The 14,006-nt window shown below is 40.2% G+C and overlaps 1 protein-coding gene across 9 annotated transcripts in view; it reads right to left on the bottom strand.

Moving 5' to 3' along the window:
• The window catches only part of APBB2 (amyloid beta precursor protein binding family B member 2), a 192,726-nt gene that overhangs the window by 97,973 nt on the left and 80,747 nt on the right, over positions 1-14,006 (bottom strand). For 6 of the 9 annotated variants that reach the window (XM_042807681.1, XM_032999128.2, XM_032999127.2 and 3 more), the window contains exons 5-6: positions 9,512-9,580; positions 4,607-5,407 (exon numbers count right to left, since the gene is read on the bottom strand). In XM_042807681.1, coding sequence (XP_042663615.1) covers positions 4,607-5,407; positions 9,512-9,530 — 820 coding nt within the window. In that variant the 5' untranslated portion in view covers positions 9,531-9,580. The remainder of the gene's footprint in view (positions 1-4,606; positions 5,408-9,511; positions 9,581-14,006) is intronic. The other 3 variants (XM_042807680.1, XM_032999124.2, XM_032999125.2) reach the window with 1 other exon arrangement.

The raw sequence follows: 14,006 nt of genomic DNA, 5'->3' as shown, positions 1-14,006 counted from the left end.
GACCAGCAGCAGACAAGCATTTGGTATACGGTAGTCGCATACAGCGGCGGCACTCCCTGAAAAAGAGGACACTTGTACTTTTGATACCCCTTTAAATGACATTTTCAACCAAGGAGAAACAAGGCGTTGTGCGAGCCAAAGGCTGAGGAGCTGGGCAGCTGGAGGAGGCTGATGCCCCTGCACAGTCTCACGGAATTCTGAAGAGAGCAAGGAGGGCAACTGTCCCAGAGCGAGAAAACCTGTGTCTTGCTAACACTGAGTGTCCCACATCTCAGGGACCTTCCTAATTATGGGGCTATTCACTGCCCTGAAAGGAGGGGGTTTTGTTCAAATTAAGATAAAACAGGAAGCAAAAGCAAATTCCAGTATTTTTCTTGGCTTTGAGGCAAATGCAGTTCCTTTTTTTCCAGAGAACTCCCATTCCTAATTCAGTAGAGATTATTACATAGAGAGCTACACTTTACTAAGGAGGGTTAGCAATCTACTGGAACTGTTTCTCAGGCGATAGGAAGTTTAAGAAATATGCCTGCATTCTACAGGCATTCTGGTGAGCAAAAAAAATATAAAATAAAAAAATCCATAGAGAGTGACACCAGCATTGCCCTCATACTCCCGTAGGTTTGGGCTCTAGAGTGTCCACTTGACTCCTGCTGTTTGCACCATGCAGATTCATAAAATGTAGGTGAAACTGGTGAACACATATATAGAGAGAAAAAGAGTATGTAGAGGGTGTAATAACACAAGATGCACTTCCTTTGAAAACTAAACTAAGGGGATTTTCTTGAGAGAGGGGGAGGAAGTCTTTGCCGTGATTTAAAACCAGCTCTGTGCCATTTGCAGTTTTAAAGACATCTGGAGCTGGTCTTTGGTTACCCACAACATGCTCTCTGAATGACAGCAGAGTGAGCTGGATGGGCACAGTGAGTCCTGAAGCCAGTGGAGGAAAGCTAAAAGTCCTTATAAAAAACCCTCTGAAATCTGAAGTCAATTTAGTTATTGTCAAGAAGCAGATATAGATAATTTATTTGAAGGGGAAAGAAGAGTTTCCTCAAAATGCAATTCTTATACTGTACTGTTCAGTGCCTCCATTATTAACAGGCTCTATTACATTTATTTAACATCATTACTAATCAGAAAAAGAGTCAGTTCCCTTGAAAACACCTTTTCATCAGACCACAAATTAAAGTATCCTGCCCTAAGGAGAATTCATGAAGATTTTGTTTAAACAGTGGTGCATCCCCAGTACAAACTATTAAGCTTAAAAGTAAACTTTCCAGGGCCTTTGAATTACATACCTCCAAAACAAAACACATGAAAACAAAACAAAACAAACAAACAAAAAAACCCCCCACAAAACAACATTAAGTTTTCCAGGATTTGAATAACAAATTCTGTTAACAGAGGGAAGATGACACCAAAACAATTCAGAAGCCCTGGAAGTAGTATATTGTCATTTTCAACAGTGTCCTCTCTGTAAAATGGTATTTCTATCATATTCTTATGTATATTAAAGTGCTAAATATAATATCTGGTTTGAACATTAATAATTCTCCAGGCATCTGCTAGATTACACTCTTTAATGGATTAACTGTTCTCCAAACTGTATCTTTTTTTCCTTTCCGAGAAGCCATATAACTAAAACTGTCCACTGCAGATTTTTCTCACGGATGCCCTTCCCCCTTTGGTCCCTAACATTTATTACTGGAGCATAAACACAGGGGTTGGAGAGTATTAAGCCATGAAGACCCCACACAACACTCTGCTCCCACCCAGATGCAGTGGCAGTGAGGAGCCCTGGCCATACCCAAAGCCTTGGGCTTCCAGGATGGGCATCACCAGGGTTCACTGCTTGACTCCCCAGTTGGGAGGGCTTCCCTTCACCCATACTAGCACACAGCGACAATGAGGAATGAAAGATTACACTAAAAAAACCTGCAAAGATCTACCACAGGGGAAAGCACCATGTGCCTTTGGAGCAGATTGGGGCAACACCTCCACTGAAGGGATGTTTAAAACTAGATCAGACAATCATAAGAGAGCCAAGATACCACCAGTCCTTGCTTTCTGAGGTTTCTTCTTCTTGCCTACTACTAAATGTAGGCTCTCACATCTTCTCTGTGGCCTCAGAGGGGCTAAATATGGCCCCCTGGGAACCTCTAGGGTTTTCACTCAACCACCACTGACATAAAGGCACTGGATGTATTTTCAGCTTGTGGAAAACTACCGCTGTGTCCCCAGCATGCCAGACGGGTGCAAGGGGTTTTGGGAAGCAGCAAGTGTTACTTGATTTTCTTCAGCACTTCCAACTCCACCCACTGCTGCAGCACCCACATTATTTGGCAAGTGAGGGAACTCCTGTAGCTTGACCTGGCACAGTGAGAGGCGAATGAACATCAATCAACACCACAATAACACAAGTGACTCTTCGGAAGGAGTTGGAAAAGGTACAGGTTATTACAATGCAAAACACTGAACTGCTCTTAACCCTGTCTGAAACAAGAAAGTTTAGCTCACTTACTGAACTTTTATTTTGCCTCTTATTTTATTACCCTTCAAACATCCTTTGAGAGACATAAACTTGCCTAGGGACAGCACATTACTCAAATCTAAAAGGCTGGAGTCCCTAAGAACAACTACAAAATTTGCCCCCCCAACGAGTAAGTCTGGAGATATTTGCACCATCTGTGATTTCTGCTTTTTTCTACACCATCAGCACTGCTTTTTGTAACCCGCTTTTCAGCTTCCCAGAAGGAGTTGCAAGGCAGCCTGAGAAACCGGCCTGTTTTATCACGTCCAAAAGCTGTCCTGGCATCCACAGAAACTTGACATTTGACTTGTTAGCTCTCTTTTGCCGTAATGACTAATAGTCCGTTTTAGAAAGAAATTTGTAACACTTAATGAAACAACTTTATCAGAGTGGAAGTAAATTCAGGATAGACAGTAATCCTAAAAGACGGATTTCCATAAGTTGCAAGTTACAACAGTTGGATGTTTTTCGAGTCCATGAATACTTATCTATACAGGCATCTTAAAACCAGCGATCCAATCCAGTATGACAGGTCCTATGTCCATCTCAGTGCTCTCTGACAGTGACGACTGGGATGAGAAAGAAACACCCCTAACACTTTGATCTTGAAAGGGAATTTTGAGGTTTTTTAGGGATTTCTGTTTATTTTAACTTTTTTCTTAAAGAGACTGAACTCAGATATCTGGACATCAGCTTTTCTATAACTGTCTGTTTATAATACATTAGTTGCTAATATAGTGAAGGTAGCAGAGAATTTTAAAAAGCCCTTTATTCTGCTTGAGAAGAGTGGTGAGCTCTGAGGGATTTATTAATTGATATTTTTTTTTTTTTTAACAAGGAAACCCCCCCATACTCAGCAGGGGAAAGTTCCCCTTTACTTCCATAATGCAAACGAACTACAGCTCACCTAACATTTGGTTACTTAAATAAGCAATCTTGCAAACACCTCAAAACAGCTCAGAAAATCCCCCTTCCTGAGTGCTGAAAGACCTCATACACGATACATGGCAATACACATGGGAAGAAAATTTTAAACACATTATTTAAAAAGAAACAAAACTTATGCTAGGTCTTGGCACCTTAGGCCACTGTTAATTAAACTACTTGGAATTTCTCTAATTTAGTTTTCAGTGAATATAAATGTTATACTCTCAGTTTCTCCTTGCCAAATCTGGGGCAAGTACAAATACAGAAGGAACCAACAAGCTCAGTATTAAATTATCTAAATATTTCCTATTGATAGTTTCTCCAGAAAATGTTATCAGTGATGTCACACAGATTATATCAAGTATCCCAAGAAATAATATTAACTGAAACAGCAATTTTAGTAAACGGAAAACTTTTTCACTGTGCATGTGAAGAGGTGACGTCGTGAAAATTTTCTCTCTTAAGAGCAAAGGGTTGTTACACATCAAAAAGATCAGAAGATCCATTATGTCACAAAGTGGGGATTTATGGTTGTGATTTAAAAAAATGTATACATTAAAATAAAAATCACTATTGTCATAATCATTCACAACTGACAGGTAATGCAGCTGTCGATTTGGACTATGGTTGCCTCCAAACAGCATGTAATTTCTGTGCAGTGGCAATGAAATCTCTTAAAATACAAACAATATATGATGAACTTCTTTAGCCCCATGTCACCCTTGAGAATTGGGTTGTGTCCCCCCATTTTGATAAAGTTGTACCTTTATATATTGGTTTGGATATTAAAAAAAGTGACAGAATCTGTTAAATAGAGTAAATGAGATCTCTAGAGTTTTAAAAATAATACAGTTGTGCTGTAAATCACAACAGAGCCAGTGCAGAAGTCATCATTACTGTTCAAATAAATAATGAGCCCATGCTTCCAAAAATGAAATGCCATGGTTTCAGCTTCTGAGTTACTGTACGGAACTGCTGTACAAAGAAAACAAAAGGCAAATTAAATGGCCAAAGGTTTGGGAGCACTTCTTTTAAAATAAAAGAATATAATCAAGTGACTGAGGGCAGAGGGGGACATACTCACAAAGTTTTGTATTAGGAAAAGCAACGTGTTTCTAAAACAGCGGCCGTGAGCAGCCTTTCCTCGCGTACCTGTTTCGTCGGGCGAGCTCAGGGAGGCACTGTCCTGGGACAGCGTCGTCCAGCTGGAGTCCTCATCGCTTGGGGCCAGGTTTTGAATCCTGTGGAGGGCACAATCTGTTTTGGCCCCAGTTTTTGGGTGGTCTTTCTTAGTCTCAGGGCTTGACGACACGGTGGCAACTTGGCCATCCTCTGGGCTTGACAGCTTGTTTTGTTTCCGGGGCAGGACTTCCCCATTGACAATAACGGTAGAAGCCTGGCTGTTGCTTTGCGCAGATTTATCTTCCATTGCAACAAAACTCTGCTCTAGCTCTCTAGTAGATGTCTCGAGATCTGCATAGTAATTCAGGAAGCTCTTGGTCCTCCTTGGCTGTGAGGGTAATATTTCACAGCCAGAGGAATCCTGCGGGATTGGCTCTTTGCCTTCAAACTTCTCAGAAGTCACGTTTATGCCCGCAGTGGTACTGAGGTTTTTGTTGGGATCCTGCTGTACCTGCTCAGCGGCTTTCCTGAGCTGGTTTTCTCCATTCTTCACCAGCTTTATATTGGCAGAGCCGTTCCCCAGAAGGGGCTGCGCTGCTGGATCGGAAAGACCCATGGCTGTCTGAATGTTAGTCAGTGCGTATTTTTTCCTGCATTTTGGAGGAGTGCTGTTCTTGGTCTCTGTGTGCCTAATTTCCGCATTCAGAAGTTCGTTATGCGAAGAGCGCAGGTTAAGGGTGTTCGGTGGGGTGGCAGGGCTGTTGCGGTTCACAACGTCCGTTGTGCTGCCACTTGCCATAAACACTGCCAACGCGTCCACGCCGGAATCAACTAGAAAAGCAAAAGAAACAGTCATGAAATACATTCATCATATACGCTATTTTGCTAAGGCTTCTGGTAAAGGGATGTGATACCCTACTATGAAGCATCATTTCTTTATAGTAGGAAAATTACCACAACCTAAGTGGGTAGGAAAATAGACAAAAGTTTAGCTTATTAAATAAGGAAAAATAGAGGCGGAAAAATATAGCAAGATCATCAGGACCACGAGGCTGAGAAAAAGCAGAAAGCTTGACAAGGCAGTTTTAAGGCAGTTTTTTGATGTTTGATTCTGTTGCAGGAAGGCTTAGGGACAGGAGAGATGCCCTCTGCAAATGCCTGGGAGTCCAGAAGTCATCCTTACCATCATTTCATTTTAGTATTTCACGTCTACTTCCAATGAGGAGGAAGGGAAGAACTCCTTGAGCACTCATCACTAGGAAGCAGAAAATTCGAGAAATTTCTAAGCAGACCGCAGGCAGAGGCTGCTCGTTTTTCATCCAGGGTAGGACTCAAGCACTGTTAATTTTAAGCCTGACTGGCCAGTCAGCTGTTGTGTCTTAACACCTGTATTTTCTCTGCTCTTTGTCTGTCTTTTTTTGTTTGTTTGTTTGTGGGTTTGTTTTGTTTTGTTTTTTGGTTTTTTTTTTTTTTTTGAAGGGGGAAGTAATAGGTCAGAAGGCAGGGAATACAAAGAGCATTTCACAATACTGTATTTGATTTCAGGATAGGTGGGTGGGCGAAACCTCTTGACTAAATATCCTGCTCTAATTCAATCAACTTTAAAAAAGATCTGCTCCAGAGATGAAGATGTCTCACAGTTTCTATAGCTCACAAAGCTCAAACTTAAGGATAAAACATACATCCTAGGGCAGAGTACACATATTCCACAGTTAAATGAAGCCATTCTTTTGTCTACTTGTAGACAAGTTTCTGAATTTTATTAGCCAGGGGCACAACTCATATTTTGAAAAATATTAAGTTTGTTGAGGGAACAGATTTTTAGACTGTGAAAAACATGATCAAAAGTATATTTTGAAAAAACTATCATTTGTTCCTGTACTGCCTATTTATGGCTCCCACTAATCTGCACAAATACTCCACAAACACCTCCGTTTACATACTGTAGTAGTCACTGTTGTTTGACACCTGGCAACCAAATTAGAGACCAATTAATAAATCACTCCCATCTCTCACAGCATGAAACACCCTTTCTGTTGTTCCTAATTCTCAGATATCACTGACTGCCTATACTGCACATAAAAAAGTGTCTGCGGCTTATCAAGGAATGAAAAGCTATAATTTGAGCTAGTCGATGACAGATCATTCCAGCTGAGTTGTGCTGCATCCTTGTATGTTTGATATACGACAAAACTGACTGCTGTATGGGTTTACAAGAGATTAAATATATGGGTTTTAAAGGAACACATACATAAACACAGAGGGAAAATGAGCACTTCACTGTTACCTAACTGCACGCACATTTGCTAGTGTTCCCTCTTCTTTGACGTGCTGTCCAAGCGGCACACTTCCAACCACCACTCTGGTTCATTTCAAACCAAGCAGACCGGGCATACTCTGTTCCTTGAATTACCCACCTAGAACAACTTCTAAAACTTGTTCAAAACACAATCTAAACTTAATTTTACAAAATGTCGTATCTGCTATTTCCTCAAGCCCCAGTCATTCAGTCTAGACCAACTGCAAATTCTTCAGAAGGCAGATCACCCCATGCACACTGTGCAAAAATCATCAACTTAAGTAACAGTTAACAAACTTCCTATAGACAATTTCAGCTTTAGCCACAAAAGACCTCTAAATCAGAACCATCACATAATTTAAAGGAACTTTATAAATGTAATTCTCATATAAATACATCAATAAATGTTGCTTTCTGCATCTTGCCTAAAACCAACCAAGTCTAATGTAAACAAGGTCATCTGATCCTACATAATGTTACCAAAGCACATACTTTAATCTAAAACCACAAAATGGCCCATGTTTATGGACTGATCACTTTGTACTTTTTCTAAATCAGTTAAAAGTCAGACAATCTGGAAGTCACATAAAAAAATAAACTAATAGGGCAGGATAATTTTGACCCACTAGCTGACCTTTAGAACTTAGAGAATTGCACAGTATCTAAGGATTTCACTGGATTATATTTTACTTTATGCTTTAGCAAATTAAAACAAACATTTATTTTTCTCATCAATAAATACAATTGCCACAATCTGGAACAAAACTGAAATTTATTCTTGTTCTTTCTTACAAGTGAGCTGCTTCATGACATGTTTGCCACTATTTTTACCATTGAAAAAATTTCTTAAAGAATAATCTTTCTATATAAAGCTTAAGTATCTGCCTGCCAGATTACCTTTAGCCAGTCTCCTGACATTAGCATTTCACTGATTATAAGAATAAGCACACAGAAACATTGAAACAATATGTATAATGTTTTACTAATCTTGATACAGCTCCGCCATGGCACAGTGATCAGTAACAGCCAAAGCCTCCAGAAGTCTTTGCGACCCAAGGAGTGTTTGCAAGTCAGGTGCTAAGTTGGGTTGGTGTATAAGCAGAAAAATGTCAAAATGAACCTTTCACCAGACACCACCTCCGCTCCTGACCCCTTTCCAAACGATCCGTTGATCAAATTATCACGACTGAAATGATCAGTGAACATGCAGACAGTACCACAGGGCGTGCACAGAGAGGAGCAGGCTGCCCTCTCAAAGGACAGGCGCCTGCTCACTGGCTGTCACCCCGCTCTGCTCTCCCAGCCAGGCTCTGGGACACACACAGCCAGCATCCCTCCGCTCTCGGAAACAGGTGGGAAAAAAGGAAGCAGTTACAGAGGCAAAAAGAGAATAAGAAATACAGATGGGAAGAGGCAAGTCTTGCATCTCAAGGGCAGAAGTCATTACCAGACCAGAACTAATTAAAGCGATGGAAGATGTCTGAATGCAAGGAAGAAGAGCGACAGCCTGTCCCTCCTCCTTTATACAGGACATGGTGATGCTTGAAACACGCCACTTTTCCCAGAGGAAGCATATATCAGCTTTCTAATTAAAAACTTCAAGGAAATACAACTTCCTCCCGTGCCTGTAATTTCAAGACCAAAACTCCAATCGTCGACTTCCCCTATCTTTTATTCTGTCTCTCCCACTGACCCTGCCTTCTTCACCCCAGGGGTACCTAACGCAGGCTGGTGCTGCGCCCCTCACCAGCTAACCAAACACCCAGGGCCAGGGGTCCCACGCCCAGGGACCCCGCCGCAGGCAGGCCCCGTCCTCCCTGCTCAGGGCAGCTCCTCGTGCCGCCTGGCCGCTGGCACAGGGCACCCTTTTTTCAGCTCCCCTGCCTTCTGCTGGAAAGCAAATACAAATGGACAAGCAGACCTAGAATCACAGAGTTAGCTGGTATCTCAGCTAACGCCGGGGAAGAGTGGTACATTACAAGCAAGTTAAAATAGGGTATTATAGTAAAAAATATTGGGCTCTGGTGAAAAACTAAGAATAATTAGGACGTTATCATTACTGGGAATAATAACATATTATTAAAACATCAGTGCCTAAAGGCAGCATTTAAGTAGGTAGATCTGTTATAGTAGCCCATGAATGGTTTTAGCTTACTTACTTTTTAAAACAAATCACGGTCTCAGCTGCATACTTCCAATGTTTAGAAACATACCTACAGATATAGATTAATATATTTTCACCACTGTAACGTGTTTAACACAAATTAGCCCCAACTTTCTAAGCATCATAATAATACAAATAACGCTATTACTTGAATGGCTTTTATTGATGTTTTTCAATCTTGTCATAAACCTTATGGAGCTAGGAGAAAGAAAATGCCATTGCAAACAGAAAATATTGTATGACTCATATGTATTTACCTCTTTTGGCTGTGTACTGTCTAAAGGAATAGTTTTTAAAAAGCCGAATAGTTTATTAAAAAAGGCACTGTTAAAAGGAAAAGAAAGTGCTTGCTGTTTTTCATGTATAAGTACAAAAATGAAAGCGAAATATGGGCCTGGAAGAAGAAGAAGAAGGAAAAAAGGAAGAAAGTTTCACATATTTGCATAGCAGAATCTTTTAAAGGGCATCTGACCTGGAAGTACTTCTGACATGGCTCACAGGGCGTCAGCAATGCATCAGGAAATAGATTATAATTTGAAATCTGAAAAGAGGGATCATTTAAGAATTAAAACCAAACGAAAACACAAAATAAAAGTACCACATTTCAGAAGCTCCTGAGAGACGTTAAGCATTCTAAACAAACCCTGGTACATAACAGTGAGGATCTTTTGAGCTTTCAATGACATCTGACAGTTATTCAAGTATGGGAGATGCTAGCCCACAGCAATGAGAACAAGTAATTAAAAATAACTGACATTTTTCTTAATGTATGCTTTACTAGGAGCACAAGTTCAACAATGTTCTCCGGTTTTAATCAACATACTGCAGCAAAACTTCATGACAATAGAAAATCTGGGGTTTTCCCCAGTTACCCAACTACAGCTTACTCAGGAAAATACAACAGTGTTGGTAAAAATAAACACAGCTGTAAGGCATGTTCACATGAAAATCTGCAGAACGAGATCCATCGTATGAAACTAAGAAGCACAGTCTGATGGGTTGATCCCACAGGAGGGAATCATAAAAAGCAAGCTAGGCAGCAAGGTCCTGTATGGGAACCTTTTCTGGCCATCTTCTCACACGTAAGCCATTTTGCCTTAAAGTCTCTGGTTTGGATGTGAATGACACATACACTAGAAGACAAGGTATTTCTACGCACTTACGACTATTTCTGCCGTTGTGTCTAGGAAACGTAGGAAATAAATAATACAAACCTTTTCATAAAGCAGATTTCCTTTCTGCAAGGATATCTGTTGAGTACAAGATGTTTAATGACACGCTCGTGCCATGGGGTTACAGCCTCGGGTCCTGCACACTTTGGCTCTAGTTAAAGCCTATGCAGCTGGAGAGAACGCCTTCATGATTGCAGCTCAGCACTAGCTAACTCCCCCCTGCTTCAAAGGGCGAATTCCAATGTTAAAACATTAATTCTCAATTAAGTATGATAACACACTGTCTTCTCACATCTACATTCATTCTTAACTCTGACCAGCTAAATGGTAATAGTTAAAACAGATGTCAGCTGAAAGCATCCTAATGAAGTCCAGGTTTACATTAATGTAGCTGAAATCAGAATCGAGACTAGAAGCTTTCTTAGTGCCAAGTGTCACTGTGCTCCTTGCCTACGTATCTACAAAAATTCCAGGGAATGTTAAACACTTTCAGCAGGGAAAAGGAACGAATAAAGTCCTGTGGTAGATCAGAGCAACCGATGTTCCTACAGGCAGTGGTTTTCTTTTCGCCGCTCCCTCCAGCAGTGACATCTTTACTGGACTGAGCTTGGAAGCTGGAGAAAGCTCAGCAAAGCAAATTCCCATGGTGGGCAGAGCAGTTTTGGGAACACAAGAGCAGGAAAGGAGCAGGGCTGCAAGCAGCTTGCACGTGTGCTCTCAAACCCATCTGCAGGCTCCTCCACACAAACCTCAGAGTTGCTGAGGATGGGAAGGACCTCTCAAGACCATCTAGTCCAATGCCCCTGCCCAAGCAAGGAATCACCACTGCTCTCTCCACTCCACCCTGGCTCTATCCTCACATCAGAACAAAATCACCATTACAGCCTGCTTACTAAATGCAGCTTCTCTCTGTTCCAGCTGTTTCTGCTTCACCTAGTCCTCGTGAAATCACCATCCGGTAACCAGCTTTCTGTCCTGGCTCCGTCATCCCCAAGAGGCACCCTGCCAGTCCCTGCTGACACAATAATGACATTTTTCCTTTTAGTGCTAATCATGCTGCCAACTGCCTGGAACAGCCCAGCAGCAGTGCTGTCTTTGTTCTAATGATGCTCTTATTAATGTAAATCTATAATGCTGATCTGTCTTTAAATAATGTTACTAAGGAAAAAACAACTTCAGATCCTGCAATGAGTTCTAGCACTCAAGTGGAGCATGCCTTCCCATTTGACATTTTTTCCCTCCCCCTCCCCATACAGCCAGTCAAATTCCTCATCTGGCAAAAATTCAGAGGCAATATGCCTCTCAGAATCAGATTCTAACAGCTACAAAGGAAAAAGAAAAATAATAAAAGTAATAATGACAGAAAGAAACAACCTAAATCCATTGCTCCTTTACTTTTAATTTTATCAAAATAAATACATCTAAATAATCAGTGTATATTTGACTATCTGACTGAAACTCTATATTGCAGATGACCTGGGTCATCTTATGCTACTAGAATTTTCTTAAATCAAGTGATCATTTGGAGCAGATAAAGAGCAATTCTTTCATTTATATAAGGCAAAACCATGACATGCAATCACGACTAAGCCTGTCTTTAGTAAGGGAAAAAACAAGATTGCATACCAAGTCTTTTCCAAATTTAATTTTATCCCTTTAATTAGATTTCCCCCCCCGTGTAGAATGGAACAGTCTGGCAGGCAAAACCAGTGTTGTCACGGCAAGAAGATGGAGTGTGTTTTATCTTTTGGCTACTTGCAAGCACAGATAAGACAACCTTCTGTCATCGGATCTATACATGCACAGCAACATTTGCTAAGTAAACCTCAGTCATTTTTTCTAATCCTGTTGTGTAAATTAAACTCCTGAGCCTTAACATTCTTTTTTTTCATAAATCGATGTATAAATTACTCAATCTCTATAATAGAGATCACAGCTTAGACTTATTTGTTAATTACAAACAACTCGACTTTAAATGCATGTGCTAATACAGGACACAAGATTAAGCCTAATTCTCTCTTACACAGAGACACAAATTTATAAATTATAACTTAAATTTCTGCAACTGAGATGACCAATAAAGCAAGAAGGACTTGGTCTTCCATATCCTGCAACTTGAATCTCAAGTGCCATCCAAAAATTATTCTTACCAAGTCTGAAGGTAAACAATGTGTAATCAAACCTGATCAGAATTACCAAAACCAAAGCATGATGCCATATGAAAAAGCAAGCTAAGATAAGCTGTCTCAGGGAAAAAAATGACAGTAATCAAAATGCTTTGTAAGACAGGCAGCCTACCCATAATACTTAATGGAGCAATAGAAAGGAATCAGCGGCCATGGATTTGGCACATAAAATGACTTAGACTGATTCAGACTGTGCTCAGACCAGACTTTTCAGCCTCACATAAATTTAACTTAGATCATTCAACAGTTCCTAAATCAGGAAGTAGAAGCATTTGAAAGATGATAAGAGTCCTAACAGGGTTAATGAAACCCGCAGGGTCCAGCACTATCTTTGCAGCTGTTCATAATGGCGCTAGCCCAATACCAAGGAAACCTTTGATCAGGAGACACGGGCAGCAAAACCAGGAAAAAGATTAAGCATAGGTCACAGCATTATTAACAGATGGAGAAAAAATGCTGAGCCCCTGTCAGATGCAATGAATGAGTTAAGTTCCAGCACAGATGCTCTGCTGGACACACATGGACACACACACAAAAAATAATTAAATAGATGATTATCATTTACCACTTCCCACACATCTTGTTTGTGGCCCTGCTATTTGCAGCTTGCAAACACTTGACTGTTCCTGCAAAGCCTAGAAAAAACCACTGCATACTCCAGAGCACAATTCACTTCTCCAAGAACAACTGACTGCATGCAGATAAATGCAGACATTTCAGCTTCTCTTTTTAAATTAATATATTTTAACAATTAAATTTCTGATGGCCTGGTATCGTGATTTCACCTGCTACAACTTCATCTGCCCTCTGAATGACATATAATAAATTTATGGCTAGTTACACATTAAGCTCTTATCAAGGTTATCCAGAAATGTGTTTACACTCAAATTACCCAGGTAGAAATAGTTTTGAGACACCTGTTATCACTACCTCACAGATGAGATCTTAAAATGCATTTGAAGGACCACAGTACACTAAAATTGTTTTCTTGTTACTATAAGGTTGTACTTAGTGTCAAATTGGGCTCTAGAGATGAAAATCTGAAAACAAAATAAAGGGGAAATTATCTTTCAGAAGACTCTCTACAATTCTATATGAAAAGAAATAAAGAATAAAAATATATGTATATCAAAAGTCTCAATATAAAGAATTAAAACCTCTAATTTCTTTAACTGATAAGTGTTTGCAAATAATTTCAAGCTGCTAAAAGCAAGCTGTGACCTGTGAGCAAAAATAAAAAAGTCCAAGTCTTATTCACAGAACAGTGCATTAGGTTGATTGACAGGTTTTGAAAAATTAGACTATCAGGGCTCTCCAGGAGAGGAAATTAAGATTTTGCACATTGGCAAGACTGCTTCTGTTCCACAAATATTAATAACATGCTGTATCTCACCTAGGTAAGGTTATTACATGTGCACTTTCAACTACATCTGCTAAAACTGTCTTAAAGTTGGACTCACATGTCCTATCCACATATCCCTTGCTCCTAATAATGGAGCAGGATGTATTTCAGAGCACAGGATGCATCAAACAAGAAAAGGTCTCCACATTTCTAGTCTGTTTTTCCATGAAAAGCTGAACTCAAATAAGGCTCATTACACAAAGAGCT

The sequence above is a fragment of the Tyto alba genome, unplaced genomic scaffold (genome assembly GCF_018691265.1).
Source record: "Tyto alba isolate M040663 unplaced genomic scaffold, T.alba_DEE_v4.0 Super-Scaffold_6, whole genome shotgun sequence".
Lineage (NCBI taxonomy): Eukaryota > Metazoa > Chordata > Aves > Strigiformes > Tytonidae > Tyto > Tyto alba.
The sequence above is the reverse complement of the archived record's forward strand: the minus strand, read 5'-3'. Positions and strand labels throughout refer to the sequence as shown.